Source organism: Halichoerus grypus, chromosome 12, assembly GCF_964656455.1.
Source record: "Halichoerus grypus chromosome 12, mHalGry1.hap1.1, whole genome shotgun sequence".
In the NCBI taxonomy this organism is placed as follows: domain Eukaryota; kingdom Metazoa; phylum Chordata; class Mammalia; order Carnivora; family Phocidae; genus Halichoerus; species Halichoerus grypus.
The window spans coordinates 41,808,499-41,830,035 of NC_135723.1; the positions used below are offsets into that span (position 1 = coordinate 41,808,499).

At 38.8% G+C, this 21,537-nt stretch overlaps 1 protein-coding gene across 4 annotated transcripts in view; it reads left to right on the forward strand.

Moving 5' to 3' along the window:
* The window catches only part of UMAD1 (UBAP1-MVB12-associated (UMA) domain containing 1), a 211,971-nt gene that overhangs the window by 120,364 nt on the left and 70,070 nt on the right, over nt 1–21,537 (forward strand). Inside the window, exon 2 of one of the 4 annotated variants that reach the window (XM_036064557.2) lies at nt 16,584–16,696. The exons of 2 other annotated variants lie outside the window; for them this stretch is intronic. In XM_036064557.2, the coding sequence (XP_035920450.2) occupies nt 16,672–16,696 (25 nt within the window). In that variant the 5' untranslated portion in view covers nt 16,584–16,671. Of the gene's footprint in view, nt 1–16,583; nt 16,697–21,416; nt 21,535–21,537 lie in introns of those variants that run through there. One more of the 4 variants, XM_036064507.2, reaches the window with a different exon arrangement.

The following is a 21,537-nucleotide window of genomic DNA, read 5'->3' on the forward strand; positions in this document are numbered from 1 at the left end:
ACTGCCTTCTCTTTTCCTTGGCCTCTAAGGGTAGATGTTCCCTAGAATGCTGTACAAAGCTCACACAATATAGAAACATTCATTCAAATTGGGTAGCAGACCTAAATATAAAATTTAACTCTATAAAACTGGTAACAACATAGGGGAAAATCTTTGTGACCTTGGACAAAGATTTTTTAGAGATGACACAAAAAACATGATCCATAAAAAAAAAAAAAGTTGATGAATTGGACCTCATCAAAATAAACATTCTGCAAAAAAAAAAAAAAAAGATGAAAAACTCAGATTGGGAGAAAATATTTACAAAACACTTATCTGACAAAAGACTTGTATGCAGAATACAAAGAACTTTGAAAACTCATTTAAAAAAAAAAAGGGCAAAAGATGTGAATAGATACTTCGTCAGAGAGGATATATGGATATATATAAGCACGTGAAAAGATGCCTAGCATCATTAGTTATTAGGGAAATGTAAATTGAAACCACAGTGAGATACCACTACACCCACTGGAATGGCTAACATCACAACCACTGACCATACCAAATGTTGGGGGGATGTGGAGGAATTGGAACTTGCATATGGTATTGCTGGTAGGAATGTGAAATGGTGCAGCCATTTCGGATGTGTGACACGTTCTTAAAAAGTTAAACATAGACCTACCGTATGACTCAGCCATTCCACTCCTAGGTTTTTACTGAAGAGAAATGAAAGAAAATGCTGTAGGACTCCCTTTATAAAAAATCTGGAAAACCTAGTGATGGAAAGCAGAGTAGTTGCTTGGGGATGGGAGTGTGGTGTAGGAGGAATGGATTGCAAAGAAGCACGAGGAAGTTTTGGGGAGTGATGGATATATTCATTATGTTGATTGTGATGATGCTTTCACAAATGTATACATATGTCAAAACTGATCAAATTTGACACTTGAAAATGTGCAGTCTGTTATACATTAATTATACCACAATAAAACTATAAAAAATTCATAGAACTCACACACTGAAAAGGATGAATATTACAACATGTAAATTATCCCTCAATAACCCTGACTTAAAAAAAAGCGTATGGGAAAACGAAATATGGGGATTGAGGTTGCAAAAATAATTAAAAGCCAATCTGAAAAGATGACAGGCCGTAGGATTCCATTTATGTAATATTCTCCAATGACAAAGTTATAGAGATGGAGAACAGCTTAGTGGTTGGTTGCCAGAGGTTAGGGATGGTAACCATGGGGGAAAACGAGGTGAAGGCTACATGGGAATTTTCACTACTATTTATGCAACTGTATAATATATAACTAATAAATCTATAATTATCTCAAAATAAAAAACTTCTTTTTTAAAAAAAGCCCATTAGCTATTTTTGTGTTCTCTGATGGGAAACCACCGATTTTTTTATATGTTAAATCTATCCTAATGTTTACCACACAAACACGAGAAACTAATTTCATTGAGATAATTACAACTTAATGTTGCATTGTTGTAGCTAGAAAACCTATCAAGAGTCATTTTCCAATTTCTGGTTCCCCACCTAAACATCAAATACCTTAATATTTTTCTAAGAGATCCTTACTTAAATTTTTCTGACTAGATAATACATACAAATGGTTGAAAATACATAACGAGGGAGGCAATGAAAAGTCTTCTCCCAGATCTGTCCTCCACTACACAGTTCACACTTCCCCAAAAGTAAACTATTAATTTCTTGTGTAATCTTCCAGAATTTCTTCATGTATGTATAAGCAAGTGCAAATATATTTTATATTCTCCTCCCTGCTTTTATCCAAAAGATAGTTTATTGTATTGAATATTTTACATACTTCACTTAACAGTGTACCTTCAATTTCCAAGGTGGTACACAGAGAGCCTCTAAATTCTTTTTCTTTTGACAGTTGCATAATATTCCATTATGTATTTAAATATATATCTTCCATACATACATTTAGAGAGAGACCAGTTGCATAATATTCATACACACACACACACACATACATAATACAAATATTCTAAGTTATTTCCAGACTTCTACTTTTGTAAACAGTACTGCAGGGAATATGCTTTTTTTTTTTAAAGATTTATTTATTTATTTATTTGACAGAGAGAGACACAGCGAGAGAGGGAACACAAGCGGGGGAGTGGGAGAGGGAGAAGCAGGCTTCCCGCCGAGCAGGGAGCCCGATGTGGGGCTCGATCCCAGGACCCCGGGATCATGCCCTGAGCTGAAGGCAGATGCTTAATGACTGAGCCACCCAGGCGCCCCTGCAGGGAATATCCTTATACATATGTCATTTCCTACTTGAATAAATATATGTGAATACATGAAATTGCCCATACTGACTTTTTTAATCTAAAAAAAATTTTACGCGGTTCAACCTAATATTTGCCAAATATGTTTCCAGATGTGTAATTATTGGAGACAAAGTGTTTAGTGTCCTTTGGATTTTCTGCTTCACTACCAGATGTGTATGATAACTTGGATCCCTAAAAAGGGAGTGGAAACCCACTGTGTCGTTGTTCTGTTTGGTATAGCTGAGGGCAAGATGCCCATGCACACACAGGGATATTTCTCAAAGTCCTTTGCCAGTGACTTCATTCAGCGACATGTCTCACTCACTCTCACCCTGATCCAGCTCTGTCAGACTTCCTTGCCTATTTAGGAAAGCCTTTGCTTTATCCTCATTCAGAGACCTAAGACTAGAGCTCTAAGCCCTTTGTCTTTCGCAAGGGGGCATTGCCCAAAATATCTTCTTATCTGCTGTCAGTGCGTTATCCTGCATTGGTTCTCCCAGTTAATGCAGCTTTAGTTGTTACGTGTTAAAATCAGATTCTCGGAAAAAGGCTGACTGTTTGTACACAGGACAAGTAGATGGAGTGTACCCTTCTACATAATGAGCCAACCGATGGGAGTTTTGGCTTCTCCAACCCTGGTTATGTATATGGGTTTGTTGGAGAGAGAGAGAGAAAGTAAATATGGTAACATTTAACAATTGGTTAATATAGGTGAAGGGGAACATCTAGGATGTACATTGTACTATTCTTTCACATTTTTTTTTCCCAGTCCGTGAAAGGGAAACTTTACTGAGGCCCCAGGGCCTTGGGGCTTGGGCTGGATGCCACCCTGCGGGCAAAGGGTTAAATTTTCTATAGATTTAACATGTTTCAAAATAAAAAGTTGAGAGAAAGCATATTCTTCGCTGAAATTATTTACCTTGAATTAGTTGTTGGTCTGCTTCATTACCTATTATGTTCTTGGGTTTTTGTTTTGCTATTTCTAGATCTGAAGACATCTTAGAAGCTCTGCTCCCAGATTTAAAAAAAAAAAAATAAGTGATAATAGCAATTTCTAATTATTGAGGGTTTCCTCTGTGCCCCATGTCAGGCATTTTATGTGGATGATCTCATTTAAGCCTCTTATCAACCTATTATTGTCTTTATCATTTTTTCAGATGAGGCCACTCAGACACAGAGAGGTTAAATACTTTGCCTCAAATCACACAGCTAACATGTGGTAGAAATGCTACTTGCTGCCCGACCTACTGACATTATGCTTGACCTGGTCTTTATTTTGACTTGAAGTATTTTGAAGTGAGAGATAGACTATCATCTGGCTAAAACTCTTATAACAATTTCCTAATCCAGATAATGTGATCATCTAAAGGCTTCATGAAGAATACAAGTAGATATACCTGGAGTGGAAAATTGACAAGCTTCTTGACATGTTAATTTGCAAAGCTCTATGAAAAAGGAACTGTTTTGTGTGCATATAGTAGTCAAACCCTTTCTACCCCTTTTTTTGAGTTTGCTGCTTTTGTACATACTCACCAGTCTGCTAAGAGGCATTATGGGCTCTTCTTTGGTATATTTCCTGTACCTTTCCCTCTCTATTGACTCTTTTCCATCAGAATTTATTTATTTATTTATTTATTATTTATTTTTTTTTTTTAAAGATTTTATTTATTTGAGAGAGAGAGAGCACGAGAGGGGGGAAGGGCAGAGAGAGGGAAAAGCAGACGCCCCACTGAGCAGGGAGCCCAATGCGGGGTTCGATCCCAGTACCCCGAGATCATGACCTGAGCTGAAGGCAGACACTTAACTGACTGCACCACCCAGGTGCTCCTTCCATCAGAATTTAAACAGGTTCCCCCTTTACTCCACACAGCCTCTGGCTACCACCATCTCTTCTCCAAACCAAGCTTTCCTAACAAACAATACCATTGGGGTCTTTCCCTGTTTTCCACCAGCTCCTCTAATCCCCCCAATCCCTGGCTTATACCCCTAACTGCCAATTTCCTTCTAGCAATTTTTCTGTGCTCTTCTTTAATTCATAAAACTGAGACTATATTTCATGCACAGTTCTGTAGTGGGATTTTCTTCCTACTTTAATATTGTGGACATTTTTTCATGTCATTAATTTTGAATATTTTGATGAATAGCATATATACAGAAACATACAAATTGTAATTTCAATGATTTTTTGTATGTCATTACCATCTAGATCAAGAAATAGAAATTACAGAATCCTAGAATCTCCCCCCAACCCACCGCCGCTTTCCGCCATTTTACCCAATTCCCCAAAGGTATCCTGACTTCTTAAAGCATAGATTGTTTTATGTGTATGAAATGCATGTAAATGCAATCCTACATTGTGTACTTTTTGTGTCTTACTCTTTCACTAAAAGTGATTGTGAGATTCACCCACATTATATGCAGGTGTAGTTGATTATTCTTTGTTATATAATATTTTGTTGTGTGAACACATAATGTTTTCAAACATAATGTTAATAGGTATGTATTATTCCATTGTGCAGATATACCATAATTAATTTATTCTCCTATTCTTGCCAGGTTTTTACTATGATAAATAACCCTATAATGAACATCTTTGTATAAATACTTAAACTAATGTCTGACCACCCCTTAGGATATATTCTAGAAGTGCATTTACTAAGAGAATATAAACTCTTCAGAAGTTCTTAACAGAATTTGCCAGATTGCTTTCTGGAAAAATTACACCAGTTTACTTTTCTGTCAACACATTACCTGACACATAGGTATTCCGTAAAATGTCATTGATGTGAACTGAATGTACTAAAAGGTCTTTAATATCCTAAGATCCATTTTCTGAGTTTTATGTGTTACTGATCTTTCCAGTTCGTTATTGTCTCATTTTAATTTAGATTTTTGAAAATGTAGTAGTATATAGGGCACAAGTTTTCTCCCTAATTCTTTTTTAAAAATTACCTGTTTTAATTTTTTACTAGTATAGCTTTAAAATACATTGCCAACTTCAGGGAAAAAAAAATGAGGATTTCATTCGAATTACCTTACTGGTTTTCTCTAAATTTATATGGCAAGAATTGACATATGTATATAATCCTACTCAAGGATGATTCTCCATTTATTCAAGTATTTTCATTAAATGCTCCTCGGTAAAGTTTTATAGGTTTATTCACCTAGGACCTGGTTTCAAAAAAATTTTATTTCCACATATTTTATGTTTTGTGGCTATTGGGAATTGGATAATTCAGTATATTTTATAACTATTTGAAAGCTATGGAGTTTTTTATATTTATTTTGTATTTATCCTCCTGACTGAGCTCTTACTAATGCTAACAGTTTTTTGTTTGGGTTTGGTACCATTTATGCTTTGGGGTTTGTGAACATTTAGTTTCTAAATTCAGAGAGGGAGAAATTGATATCAGGATAAAGAGAAAAAAAGTAACCTCAAAAACTGTGTTAAAAATAGAATTGTAGAATTCTGATCATTTGAAAAACCCCATTCTTTTCATGCATTGAGGTGCTCTCTCTGCCAAATCCAAACCATTTTCTCTAGTCTTATATTTTGAATAAGAAGTCACACAGTTAAACATAAAATTAATGAAATTTTTAAATGTGAACATATCTATCATTACATTAGGTAAATTACTCCTATAATGAAAACCACATCATTTACTGTTTGTGTTACTCTAAATTTACTTTTTTTTTCCATTCTCTTATTTTAAAAAATTTATTTATTTATTAGAGAGAGAGTACGAGTGAGGGGAGGGGCATAAGCAGAAGGAGAGACTCTCAAGCAGATTCCCTGCTGAGCACAGAGCCCAACACGGGGCTGCATCTCACCACCCTGAGATCATGACCTGAGCTGAAATCAAGAGTCAGATGCTTAACCAACTGAGCCACTAGGCACCCTCTCACATTTTTTAAACTTCCCTTTTCTTATCTGTTCTCTATTTTGCTTTTCTGTTTCTTTTTAGGAATATAGTAGTTTGGGAAGAAATTTTTTTAATACTATCAGAAAAAAAACTTCAGAGTAAGTAAGGGAAAAAATGAAAATCTTTCAGTTTCTCTAATTTTTCTCCCTGTATTATCCTATACTTTTCTGTTCTTCTGGATATTTCTCATGATTCTGTCTCCTTATATTTGTCTGTATGCTTTACACATATGTACATGTGAGATAAACATATTTGTGTCATTTGCCTTTTGTATCACTTAGAGGTAAGAAAATATGTCTAGGTCATGTATATACATGTTATTGCATATATAATAAAAATAATTTTTTCCTAGTTTAAACAGTTCTAATTTTTTTAACTTATAAATTTGTTGTCTTATTACTTTTTTCCTCATTTTAAATTGTAAGGTTTTTTGGTGTTTTGGTTTTTGGGGTTTTTTTGGGTTTTTTTTTTTTTTCGCTTAATCTTAAGAATAGTTTTAAGAATGCAGAAACTTGGGGCGCCTGGGTGGCTCAGATGGTTGGGCATCTGCCTTCGGCTCAGGTCATGATTCCAGGGTCCTGGGATCGAGCCCCACATCGGGCTCCCTGCTCCACGGGAGGCCTGCTTCTCCCTCTCCCTCTGCCTCCCCGCCTACTCATTCTCTCTCTCTGTATCTCTGTGCCTCAAATGAATAAATAAAATCTTTAGAAAAAAAGAACACAGAAACTTGAACCACAAATGTAATCAGAAAATAATACTTTAATCCTAGTTAATCCACATTATTGACCTTCTCTGCCTACATCAGCAACAATAGCAGAATGTCTGGTACATAATCTCTTGTGTGGACACCCATATGCCTGGCCAAGTCTGATCTAGAAATGAGATCCTCATTTGAGATGGTAGTTTTGCTGATTTTGGGGAAAATACCATCTAGGATCTCATTTAATCCTCATAAGAGACAGGATGGCTGTACTGTCTTATCTCATTTGTAAAGTGAAACTAGGTCAGATCAACTACAGATAGTTGTAACACGCTCTAAGTGGTCGGTAAGCCACAGCTGGGGTTACTAAAATACATATTTCCTTTGTCAAAATAAAAAGAATTCACAATCTCTATAATGGCGGTAGAATTGGAGTATGAGAACTTAAGAATCCTGTCTTTTGTAGAATAGAAATTTTATTTTTAAAAAGGCAGATGCTGTAGGGTGTGTTTCTGTGGGTGTTTGTTAAGCTTTGCGGCTGGGAGGAGAGTATGGGCAACAAGGACGCCGTGTTCCCCATCTCACTTATAAAATGGGCTCACAGGCAGGGATGGAGGGCAGCAGTCAAGATTAGCTCAAAGGCCACCTCTGTGGCTTAGCTACCAGGAGGTTTAGTTTAAGAAATGAACTGTTGGAAACTGTAGAGGTAAAGTGATGTGCTTTCATTAGAGAGATGTAAAACTGGTTCCAGGTCCTCAAGAGAAAATGGAAATGAAACGTAAGAGCCAGAAATAATTACACCAACCACGTAGTTAAAAACCAACAACAAAACCGCTTCAACAGGCACCTTGTTCCATGTGGCATTTGGTTTGTTTTGCACAATGTCATAAAAGTACACGGTCAAGTGTACTTCCGGTTAAGCGAAGTGAAACCAGAAGTAGACGCTGTGCTCTGTCTACTCTAATCCAATACATTCACATAAAGAAGAAATTTAAGACGATAAATGGATCCAGTTTGCCTATGATGGTATGCCATTCTGAAGGTGGATATTGTTCACGGAGAGAATTCAGAGTAAACGGTTTCCTCTTATAATTATGTTAGGAAGAACATGGGTCTTAAACCCAGACAGAGGTTAGTTTGAATACTGGTTCTACCACTTAGGCATTTCATAATGCTGGGAACTTTACCTCTCTTTTTCATAATTTTCTTCACCTGCTAAATAAGCAAAAAGTATTCCTTCTTCAGAAAGTTGTTGTAAAGACATTATCCTCTTTCATGATGTTGTCACAATTTCCATGGAAGGTAGAAAAAAAAAATGCTTAAAATCTTTTAAAGAAGAGTGCCATATAAGAAAATAAACAAGACCAGCCTGGTTACACATTATTATATCATCTGATTCTATTTTTCAGTTAGTTTCTGCCTCTCCTCCTTAGAGGTTGCTCAATGGTCTGAACTATGTTAGAGTTTTACTTGCGTATGAAACATCCCTGGGTGACTGTGCATACCACTTGTCTGTGTAGTCATTTATGAGTGAAAATGGAAAAAGGTAAAAAGGTAAAGGATTACTTCTGTTTCGGCTGGTGGGTTAATGGAGCCACTGAGATCCCTATCTCTACCTCGACCTATATCTCTGTCTCTTGCCTATCTTTATATCCTATCTGTGTATTCTTTTTTTTTTTTTAAAGATTTTATTTATTTATTTGACAGAGAGATAGACAGAAGAGCACAAGCAGAGGGAGTGGCAGAGGGAGAGGGAGAAGCAGGCTCTGCACTGAGCAGGGAACCCGATGCGGGACTCGATCCCAGGACCCTGAGATCATGACCTGAGCCGAAGGCAGACACTTAACCATCTGAGCCACCCAGGCGCCCCTATCTGTGTATTCTAACCATCCTAATTATTCTCCTCATTTATTTTCTGTTTCTTTTGAAATAATTTTGAACTTACAGAAAAGTTGCAAAGCAGAGTTTTTTGTCTTATCATTTGAGAGTAAATTAGCAATATGATGTATCGTCACTTCTGAATACTTTAGCATGTAGTTGCTAAAAGCAGGGATATCTCCTACATCAGTCATCAAAATCAAGAAATTAACCATCGGAGCCAAAGACCCCTCCTTATATTTTGTTCAAATGATGTATTTCATAGCGAAAGGATCCTGTTCAGAATCGCATCTTGTCCTGTCTGTTTAGTCTCCTTCAGTTTGGAATAGTTCCTCAGTCTTTCCTTGACTTTTCAATATCTAGATACTTTTGAAGGTTACAGACCAGTTATTTTTGTCAAATATCCCTCACTTTGGGTTTGTCTGATATATGTTCCTGAAATTAGATTTAGGTGATGTATTTTTGTTAGGAATATCACAGAAGCTACACGTTCTTCTCATTGCATCCTTATACGAGAGTGCACAGTTCCTATTTGTCACATTACTGGAGATTGTTAACCGTGATCACTCACTTAAGTCATGTCTACCAGATTTCTCTACTGTAAAATTACTCATTCTCTCTTTATGATCACTATGTGGGGGATGGTGGTTTCAGACTATGTAATACCCTGTTTCGTATCCATCTCCAACCCACTAGTTTTAGCATCTATCTATGCTTCTTGGCTGAATTAATTATTACTCTGATAGTTGCCAAATGGTGATTTTCTAATTCTCTCATTCCTTCTGCATTCCTCAGTTGGCATTCCACTGCAAGGAAAAGCTTCCTTCTTTTCTTTTTTATTTATTCATTCTTTTATTTATATCAGCATGGGTGCATGGATTTTAAAAATTATTTAATCATTTATAGATAGTTTTGATGGATTATAATCTGTTATTATCATTATTTATTTTGATGTTTTAAAATGCCCCAGACTTTGCCAGAGGGAGCCCTTTCATTTTTATTTATTTTTTTTCAAATATTTTATTTATTTATTTGACAGATTGAGAGAGAGAGAGAGAGAGCACAAGCAAGGGGAATGGCGGGCAGAGGGAGAAGCAGGCTCCCTGCGGAGCAAGGACCCCGATGTGGGGCTCAGTCCCAGGACCCTGGGATCATGACCTGAGCCGAAGGTAGATGCTTAACCGACTAAGCCACCCAGGTGCCCCAAGGGAGCCCCTTCAAACCGTCCTCCTCATTCTTGGAGCATTCTCTGGCATAATGAGATGAGCCAGGCCCATTTTCACCCTGCTTGTATTCCAGTAGCTTGAATTAGGCCATTGCTGCCATCGCCTCCCCCACATTCTTCTCTCCTCAGCTGGCTTCTGAAATCCTGCCACTGCCTACTTGTTGGGACTCAATTCTTCAGGAGGGGAGAGAAGGAGGAAGAAAGACATGGATGGATGGATAGATGGATAGGTAGATGGATAGGTAGGCAGGCTGACTGACTTAAAAAAAAAATGTTCTACCCATAAATACTAGGAAATAACAGCACTAGCTCATCAATCTGATAGGGAAACAGATATTTGGATAGTCAGAAATGATGGATATGCCCCAAATTATTTATTTTAACTTTGGAATGTGTTGTAGCACAACCCTTTGGGCTGCTATAACAAAATACCAGAGACTGGGTAGTTTATAAACAACAGAAATTTGTTACAATACTGTAGGCTAGAGAGTTCAAGATCGAGGCACCAGCATGGTCGCTTTCTGGTGAGGGCCCTCTTCCTGGTTCAGGGCAGGTGTCTGGCCCCCACGTGCTCACATGGTGAAAGGGGCTAGGGAGGGGTCTCTTGTATAAGGCAGTAATCCCATTCCTTAAGGCTCTACCATCGTGACCTAAGCACCTCCCGAAGTCCCCACCTCCTAATACCATCATCTTTGAAGGTTAGGATTTCAACATATGAATTTTGAGGGGACACATTCAGACCATAGAATGTTTCTCTTGTCTACTCATGTTTGAATATGCGTCCATTTACTGTTTTGAGAACTCGGGGCCTAAACCAACCCAAGTTCTCCAGCTCTTTATCCTACTACTTCTGTATACGGCCTCCCTGTCTGAGAAACTTCTTACTAAGTCCATTATTTGCTATTATCTTGGAATCAGGCTTAACAAGAAACCATATTCTCTATGCTTTTCTTTCTGATGTCTTTTGCCCTGTCATGCATAAGTAGATGCATGGTCTACAGACCAGTTGGCACTGTACAGAGAAGTAAGCATACAGTATTTTCCTCCTCAGGAAGCCTTGGTGGGAGAGCTACTTTTCCCTCTTCCTCCTCGATTGGAATTGCCACGTGCTCTGGTTTCCAGGACCCTTCTCTGGCGAGGGTTGATGTGCCTCCTAGTATTGTGAAGAGAGAGAATCTGATAGCCACAGGAGGGAGGTTTGCTTTATTAAAGTCTGGAGGTGGGTAAGGTAGGTGAGTGGGAGAAGAGAAGGAAGTTGATTGAGACAGGTTGATTGGAATGAAGCAACTACTCTGGGACTTTGCATAACAGAGCTTGTTGGGTTAATAATGTTTGTCTTTCTGTCCTAGTCCTTTAAGCCTTAAAAAAAAAGAGAAGCTGTTTGAGATTGGACCTTTTTTTTTTTTAATGTGTTGCAATTAGGCACATGTCCAGATGAATCCTAATTTCACTAAACCCACCCTTAGAAGACTATTGATTTTATTTGAAATCACTGAGTCATGAAGATATAAATATATAGTGAGGACTTAATAAACGAACTCTGATTTCAAGAATATCAAATGTATGAATACTGTGGCATTAGGTAGTAATAAATTAGAAATATACGTTTAAAGCACATAAACTATATGCAATTTTCGTAACTTTAAAATGGCTCATGGTTTTACTGTTTAACCAGTCTTGAAACGAGTGATTTCTTCTTTACAAACTGAAAGAACTGTAAGATTTTTTTTGAACATTACAACTATTTTGAGACTTTTTTTTATCACAAATATGTTATTATGTATTCTAATGGGATACTATGTTTTTGGGTTTTTTAACTTATTTGGGGGGAACTTTTTTTGAAGAAGGTATTTTAAAAATAAATACACATCAGTGGCAAAAACTTAAAAATACAGCATTAAATACAGTAAGATAAATAAAAGTATTTTATCAGAATTCCTTTGGAATCCCAGCTACCACTTCTATTTCATGCCATTATCTCAGACTCACTGTAACTGCATAGAACCCAGTAAAGTCTCTTCTCTGGTTTCAAAGCCGCTATTGACTCTTTGTCCTTTTTGTTCTACCCTCAACAAACTGCTGGGAAGTGTTTCCAACTATTTCACAGCTGGTCTACCTCGTCCTTCCTTATTGCTGAAATTCTGTCCAAACTTTACATTAGGGCTGTGCGTATTGATCTCTGCTTAAGCCTTTTGTTCAGCCTCTACCTTTCGCCCAGTTCTCAGTGCTGTGAATAAACTTATTTCCTTTTACCAATCATGGTGCATCCTCTTCAGCTTCCTTTATTTATCCCATAGTTTCATCAGAAATGTATTTGGCTCAGACTGTCTGCCGCCTCCTTTTGACAAGGCCACGTTGTCAGTGATGCGCCAGTCAGAAAATCACCATTACCTAAGGGCCTACCATGCGCATACTTGGTACCAGCCACCATACTAAATGCTGCAAACATGTGGCAAAGAAAAGAAACACATCACTGCCTTGGTGGAACTGACAGTCTAGTGGGAACAACAGCTAATTAAACAAGTGAGTGCCTACAATTAAATGACTGCAACTATGTGAAGCGCTTTGGAGAAGAAGAACACATGGGAGCAGGGAAAGGGGCATGGGTTTGGGAGGTTGAAGCTGAGATGTGAAGATTGAATACATATTAGCTGGTTCAGGTCTGGGTTGAGGAACATTTCAGGCAAAGAATGGTTTTTGCTCTTCTCATCATCACTTTTCACTCTGTAGTGAAGCAGATTCTCATACTGTTTAGCCGAGCCACGTGCTCACCATCATGGATGCTTCTTCCTTCTTAATGGGCTTTTGCCTTTTCACCATTCTGGTTTTGTGCTGTCAACCTATTTTGGAACTCCTGAGGTCAGTGTACCCCAGGTATTAGATTAGGATCTACCAGTAGCAGGCTCTTAAAGTCTGATTTGTCCTCTGCCTCCTACCCTGATACTCTCTTTTTTTTTCCCTTCCATTAACTCCATTACTCCCGTAGGTGGGATTTCTATGGGGAATTACAAGCCAGCAGTGGGCACCTTAGAAGTGATTTGTTGATATTGAATACCTTCCTCTAAACACCTGGATTTCATTGTCTGCAACCTCCCCTCCTCATCCTGGTGACATCGGAGTTTAAGGTGATTGCAAAATGTCTCTTCCCTAAAGGAAGTTGAGGTATTTTGCTTTACATCATTAAAGGAAATGCATATTAACGGTGAAGTTGCATACTCTATCATTGTGTTTCATCTGTTTATCCAGTACTTTAGATTATAGATTTCTTGATTCAAGTTATTCAAAAATTTCAATTTTTTATAACCAGCATTTGAGATTTATTAGTATATTGATACTTACTATCACTAACACCATGTTGTTACCTGGTAATGTAAGTACAAATAAGCTTGCGGATACACGTCAACAGAAATGACGTTATTGTACTCATACAGAGTGGCCAAAGTGTGCTCTCCTGACATTGGTTCTTATTTTTTTTTTTAGTGCAATGCATTGTAATGGGCGGCTGGTCAGACTATTTCTTACAGCCAGGCTCTTTATTGAACCATAACCAATTCTGGGGCAGAGAGACAGAAAACACACAATTTCCTTCACTTGATTTTTCCTTTTTTCTTTAAATATATGTATTTATTAGAAGAACAAGAATATGAAATAAAGACTAATGTATATGAAAACACTTATAATGAAACTAAAATAAATTGTAAAATACAGTATTAGCCAGTAGTACACTTATCTTTAGCTTCCACCATTTTATTGTTCTAAATAGAGGATAACCCATCTTATTTTTTTTTTTGCTTTAAATCATTGCAAATTTTATTTTAAAGTGTTATTTGAAGAACACATATTTTTCACTAGTTAGAAAATTACAAAATACTTGCAAGTTGTTTAAATTCGCTCATCTTGAAATACTGAGCTTATCACTATATAAAAGCTCTTACAAAAGGAAAGGCTATATATAACCCATCTTATTTTAAAAATGGTTTATATCTGGGGAGCCTGGGTGGCTCAGTCAGTTGAGCGTCCGACTCTTGATTTCAGCTCAGGTCATGATCTCAGGGTTGTGAGATCGAGCCCCACATCGGTCTCCTTACTCAGCGGGGAGTCTGCTTGAGATTCTCTCTCTTTCTCTCTCTGCCCTTTCCCCCGGCTCGTGCTCTTTCTCTCACTGTCTAAAATAAATAAATCTTTAAAAAATGTTTTATATTTAATTGTGGTAAAAGATGCATAAGCTCTGCCTTGCAAAACTCAAACTCTAGTACCTGTTGAACATCTTTCCATTCCCCCCTGCCTCCTGCCCTGGCAGCCACCATTCTACTTTCTGTCTCTATGAATTTGGCTATTCTAGGCACCTCATATAAATGGACTCAAAAAGTATTCGTCTTTTTAGGACTGACTTACTTCACTTAGCATAATGTCTTCAAGGTTCATTCATATTGTAGCATGCATCAGAATTTCCTTCCTTTTAAGGCTCAGTAATGTTCCATTGTTGGCATGTGTCACATTTTGTTGGTCCGTTCATCTGTTGATGGACACTTGGATTGCTTCCACCTTTTGGCTCTTGTGTGTGAATGCTGTCATTCTAAACATGGATGTACAGATATTTCTTCAAGACCCTGCTTTCAGTTCTTTGGAGAACTTATCTTCTTGAGCCCCAACCTTCGCACAGAGATACAGACTCTAGCTATTTGAACAATGTGGGAGGGAAGGAGTGAAGGAGGGAGGGGGGGCAGTCATTCCAAAAATTAGGCAGATGGTAATCTGTCTGCCATGTGATGTTATCTAAGTCTGCTTTGGTGTTTCTCAAAGTGTTGTTCGTGAACCAGCTGCACTAGGATCTCATGGAATGCCTGCTAAAAGTGTTGATTCTGAGGTGCTTCACCAGAGTTCACAAGTCTGAATGTCTTGTGAGACTCAGGAATTTGCACTCCTGGTGATTCTTACACCCGCTGAAATGTGAGATGTACTGCCCCAGTGGCAGGGAGAGGTCTCAGAGTTTTCCTCTGTTTCTGCATATGAAGGCTCTGCTCCCTGCCACTTTCAGCCCCTGCCTTACTTTGGGGCACGTTCATCCCAGGCTATCCCATGACACACTTTCTTTCCCACTCTGTCTGTATATTGTAGCCCGACTAAAAGTTTTATAAATGTAACAAAGGATGGCCAGGCCTGAGTTTGCAACCCTAAACTTTGATCTGGGCCCTTTTTTATTCAAGCCCTTTCTTCTTCCTCAGGATGCTAAGTGGTGATTCACTGTTGCCTTCTGCCTGCTTCAGTCAGGGGCCAGTGAACAGGTTAGGACTTCCTTCCTCCCTGGGCCTTGTGGTGTCTAGGTTTACCTGAATTCTTAAAGGAACCACTTCTCTTTTTCTTAAGTGAACATTTTAAATATGACCCAGTGTATTGCAACCCTCGGGACAGTAATTTTACACATTTATGTCGTATGACCAAACGACAAGTGTGACCTCTTCAATAAAACCAACCAGGTTCTTGTGCATTTTGAAATCAAACTCTTTGTCTTCATCCAGCTATCACATCGCGCCCCCTCGTCATATCTGCTGTGAGTGGCTTTGCTTCTCACTGTGATCTGTGATTTGCAGGTGATGCACTGTTTTAAATATCAACTTTTCTTCAAATAATGAAGAGAAATATTCTCTTCAAACTTTGGGGTGACGCAAGAGCATGTTTAATATTTGACTTCCAGTTAAAGGTAATGATACTAATGACTTTTTTTTTTTTTTTAAATGAAAGGAGCTGTGGAGGGAGTAGGGGCAAAGCCATGGTTAGGAATTTTGGTTTTGTAATAGCTAGCCACCTTTTTCACAGAATTTCTATGCCTTAACTGATTGGGTACTCCCATAATTTTTAGTTTTTGGCTCATTTCTACAGCCAGTTTTTGTGACTTGCATTTGCTCCGTTGAAATCCCTTCTAGGAAAATGTAAATGATGTGAGGGCGGGGATAGGATTGCACTAGTTCACACGGTGCCCAGCATGATATATGGTACATGGCAGGTGTTTAACAAATATTTCTTGAATGAATGAAACTTAACTTGAAGCTGATTATAATATATTTCATATACTGCTCCCGTTTCTGCTAGAGATTTTCTTTGTGGTTTTCTACCACACTAAACACCCCCCCCCCTTTTTTTTAATCAGTCTAAGAACTCAAATTTCAAGCGATTGAGAAGCTTACCTACCTAATATCTCTGATTGGACCAACCGATGCTATGTTTGAAACACACATTTGATCTCATGGGATCACTTATTTTTCTATGTTGAGAACTGACTGAGCAGAACTCCTTACACCAACCAGTAATTTCACAAGTTTATTCTTTTGGTTGGAAAGGAGACAACACTCCTGACGGTGAGTGACGTGATGTCAATACAGCTCCAACCTAAGTTGCATTATTAGTGATAGATCAGTGCCATCACTTTACCCACAACAGGCAGCACATTTGAGTCTGTGTCTCAGGATACCAGATAACCTAGGAGAGTGAGCCTACTCTTTTCTCTTTACAAAGTTTGGCTTCAAGCCATACACACTGAAAATCCTTTTTGTGTCAGTGCTGTTTGTTTTCACAGAGCCTGTAGAACCTGTTGTCCGTGGAGGGCTCAGAGCGGCCCTTTATGGAGCTTTCTTTCAGCAGCATTCTGGGATCCAGAGTCAGGAATGGTCAGCCGAACTTACTCTCACAGTATGTAAGTTTACTCTGATTTTGGAAAGATAGTAACAGAAATCCTTTGAGGACGATTTGTACGGCATGATGCAATATTGTACAAAATTAATTTGGGGGGGTCTTTTGTGTTTCTAGTCTTCCAGTCCAAAAGTAAGAATGCCTGGGTTTAAAGTGTTAAAGCTCATAGTGTTAAAGCTGGATGGATGTTTTTGGTTGCTTTAAGATCTTCCAGAAAAATTATTACCCATAGCTACAAAGTATCAAGACTCAGACCTAAAGACATCCTTGGAATCCTAGGACAAGTTAATTAAGAGCAGGCAGTAGGACTGATCAGTGGGTCTGACCTCAGTTGGATTTGCTGATATTCCTACTTTCCTGAGTAAACGTGTTTCACTGTTCATGTGCCCCCAGGCTTTTAAAGGAGTAAGCAAGGTTTTAACTGTGTGATTTTAACAGTAGTCAGAAAATTAAAATCTAACATGCCTACCTAAAGGTTGTATATCAATATGTATTAAAAGTAAGATCCACACTAATATAAAAAGTAGATTGCCGGTTCTGTTGAACCCTTAGATTTTTTTTTCATGTTTTAACATTCATTTATAATTCCTTCTTTTTATAAGCCCTTGGTAAGTGTGTATATAGAACCGTCTTTCTTCTCCACCCCCCTCACCATACCCGCCACAGTCAAATCAACAGATGTTTATCGAGTATTCACTTCATTGTCAGAATGATGCCATTGAGTTAGTTGTAGTCCATCCTTAGCGAATCTGGGGTGTAATAATTTTGGTGTGCTAATTTAATATATTCTTGGTGTCATTTTAATTTGCTTTTCTTTCATCCCTAGTCAGCTTGAACCTTTTCCCATTTTTGTTTGCTAACTTCGTTCCTCCCTCCCTGGCTTAGCTGTTCCTCTTGGCTCATTTTCTCATGGGGTTACAACAATTGTCATCAGAATCCTGACCTGACAGCAGCGGGCTCCTGGGCAGGACATGTCTTCAGCAATTAGTATTTTTGCTTTCTGTCTCTTCTTCCTTTCTTCATTATAGTGGAAAACGGGGAGTAAAATGGATAGTATGGGAAACTGTGGAAGGGAAAACTAAACTAAACTGGAGGAGACTCCAATGTAAAGTGTATTAAGCTGAGTTGGATAACTCAGGTTTTGATAAGTAATGGGAAGCAGCATGAGATTATGTAATGATTTGGCATTGTCGGCGGACTTGGACTCCAACAGCAGGCCTGCCATTCTTGCGTGGATAGAATAAAGCCTACCTCACGGCGCTGCCAAGAGCACTAAATGAGATAACACGCGAGGGCCTCTCCTGTCCTCTCTCCTTTGCAGGGGTACCGGCAACAGCCCCGTGACAAGGGCAGGAGGACACCAGCACTGAAGACGAAACCTTTATCTTGCCCCAACTCCGCCCCCTTCTTCCCTGCCCATAGCATTGAACGTGTTTTCTCAGTCTAGTCTTCATAGCGGCCTTATTATGTATCATTATTCCCATTTTTCTGATGAGGAAATTGAGGCTCTGAGAAGTTAAGTACCTTGCCCAAGGTCATGGATTTGGTAAAGGATTGAGGTCGAGTTCTGTCAGCTTCCAGAGCCATTCCCTCGCCACAGTGCCAGGCTGCCTTGTATAATGAGTGTGTGACTGACGAATGAAAAGGAGTTAATGGAGTGCCCATTCCACTGTTCTTTCCACTACTTCACTTGGTGAATGACTAATAAGCAAACACTCCCAGAGGGTATTTGCATTTTAAAAGAGGAGCTCATTAACCCTAATGAATCTCTAATTGGTGGAATATGCGGGGGAGATATTTCTGCTCACTGGGGCTTCTCCTGTGTCTTCAAGGTGCCTGGTTCCCCTGTTCTCCTCCATGGATCGTCAGCTGTTCTAGAATCAGAATGATGTAGTAGAATGCAGTCACATACTGCTAGTCCGCCCCAAATGCCATCGAATGAATTGATGGGAAAAGATGGCTGTGAAAAGATAGCTAAAGGAAAAGAGGTGTAGGTTAGCACTGAGGAAGATGAATGTCAAAAGCTGAATAACAAATTTGACAATTTTGAGGGTCTTCTGAAGAATTGGGTAAGAATAATACATTTCATAATCAGTTTTAACTTCAGAAACATCTATCGGCATTTCGCATAGTGTATTCATAGACCTCTGTAAGATACCCTCTTAATGGGTATCAGGTGAATAAAATGCTCCATAGTCAAATATATTGTGGAAAAAGTTTTAAAGTTTCTTTCCTTTTTTTTTTTTTTTTTTTTTTTTTTTTTAAGAGGGAGAGAGTGCAGGGAGAGGCAGAGGGAGAGAGAGAATCCCAAGCAGGCTCCATGCCCAGCATGGAGCCCAATGTGGGGCTCGATCTTAGGACCCTGAGATCATGACCTGAGCTGAAATCAAGAGTCGGACGCTTAACCAACTGAGCCACCCAGGTGCCCTTAAAGATTCTTTACTAGAAGAATTTCTCCGAGCCTCTAATATGTTTAAGTGCATTGGAAATCAACAGGAAGGGAATGCATTCTGCAGATTTTCCTTACACTTTTGACCATAGAAATCTTTTTTCCATGTGAACCCCTCAAAAGTAGTATTTTGTGGACTCTATTCTGAGAAATGCAGTTCTATATAATTCTTCTCTAGTTAAAAGAAAGAAAACAGTTTTCTGTATTCACAGCTTTTCATATTTAGGTAGGCTCCAGCCCTGTCCGTATCAGCCCATTCCCCGTCCTTTTAGACCCTAGGGCCTTCCAATAGTAACACCCATCTTCTCCAGATAAGATCTAATCAATTTAGGGGGAAAAAAAACCCCACCAAATAGAGACCAAATTCTCATCTTTATTGCCTAGTAAACTGGTGTTGAAGAATGTGGCTTCTTCCATCAAGGACCAAATGGATTTCTGGACCCCAGGCTTATATTGAGCTCCATCCAGTTACAGAAAATTCTGGGCTGGGACAGGCTTTCCCAGGTGGGAGGAGGTCCCCGTGGAGCAACAGAGCAGACAGCAACGTGCTGTCTATTGTCCTCCCATTCTCAAGAGAAGGGGAAGAATTAGGGGCAGAACCACATGTGCAAAGCCCCCAAAATTACCAAGCCATGGATTAGAGAGTAGAGGGAGGCCTTGGCTTAATGTTAGTGGAGCTTCCTCCACATTGAAGGAGACCTAAAGAGTGAAGGAACTCCCTCACCCCCTCTCTTGCCAAGACAAGTCTCCTTTGGGTAACCCAAGTAGGCAATAGGGTTCCTCTCCTTTTCTCACTCTTCACCACCATTTCTCCCCACCCTTGACCCAATTCACCCAGTAGATTAGGATCATAATGATACTCTAATGACCATCCCTTGCTTGTTTCCTCATATAACTCAAACATAATTCAGCCTTTTATCCTAGAAAAGGTGGAATACATATAGTCTCTAGAATGGGATCAGGAAGGGCACCTGGCTGGCTCAGTCAGTAAAGCATGCAACTCTGATCTCAGGGTCGTGAGTTTGAGCCCCACGTTGAGCATAGTGATAATTTAATTTAAAAAAAAAACAGGGATCAGGAAACTACAGCCTGAAACTTGTTTTTGTAAATAAATTTTATCAGAACACAGCCACATTCATTGGTTTATATATTGTTTATGACTATTTTCAGCCACAAAGGTAGAGTTGAGAATTTTGTGACAGAAACCATAGGACCCATGAAGTCTAAAATGTTTATTATCTGGCACTTTACTGGAAAAATTTGCCAATCCCTAATCTAAAATATAGAGAACTTTTACTTCAGCTCTTTAAGTTCTGAAAGAGCTTCCTTAGTATGTATATGTAGCCTTTATTATTTGTTCTAAATAAAAACTACATTTTAAGCCAAGAAAATTGATGATTGTAAATAATAAGAGGGGTTGTTGCCTTTTGTGAAATTGTTTCTGGCCTTGCAAACTTCTGGAAAAGTATCAAGGGGACTGTATTTGCTTTGAAAGATGGGAAGAAAGGACAGAGGCTTGCTCTGGTCAGAAGTGTTTGGCATCATCAGTGGAAAGGGAAGAGAACAGGGGCTTATGGAAGAAAAAAGGAGTCAAGAGAAGTGTCTAGGGGCCCAGAGGGTTGGACCAGCACAAGATCCTGCATTCAGAGCTCCCTTTTGCATCCTTGGGCCCTTCTCTTCACCACTCTCTAACTCAGACTTGATTCCTCCACCTTTGCCCACATCCGTTGGAACCTTCTACCAGACCGGAGAGTCCCTAGAAATGTCAGAAGACTAGGTTCTGCCCCCACTGTGACTGCCTTCTACCTGGGAGACTTGGGGCAAGTCCCTGAGTGCCTCTGCCCCTAGGGGTTCTAGTCTTCTTTATAAACAGCTGACTCGCAAATGAAAATTTTTAATCTATCCAGTGTATAAATCAGAGTTAATGGACAATTTGAAAACTAAAGTACCTTATTTCACATTTGTCACATGCATCTTTGTTTATTGTTGAAGTATCTAACTTTTGTGTGGGTTATAAAAAATTAGAGAAAATAACTGAATGTTTCTCATGATAAAATAATTCTTCAGTGGGAAGGAAAAAACCTTCAAAAATTATATTTCATTGTGACCTGTTCTTTTCTGTTTGTGGTTTGAGCAGTTTTCATTTTGTGCCTTTGTTTATAGAGAATAATCTCGCAGATGGCATTTTTCCTTGTAATCAGTTATTGTCCTATCTGAGTCATCGCCAGACGTGGCATTTCAGTAAATAGTGATTCTACAGTCGCTTCCAGGCAGATGTGTTGTGTGATGTCAGGAACACTGGCTGATAACCTTTCTGGTTATTCAAGCAGTAGGGAGAAATGGAGAAAGCGTCACACAGACACACAGCTTGAAGTCAGAAAATGGCCAAGTA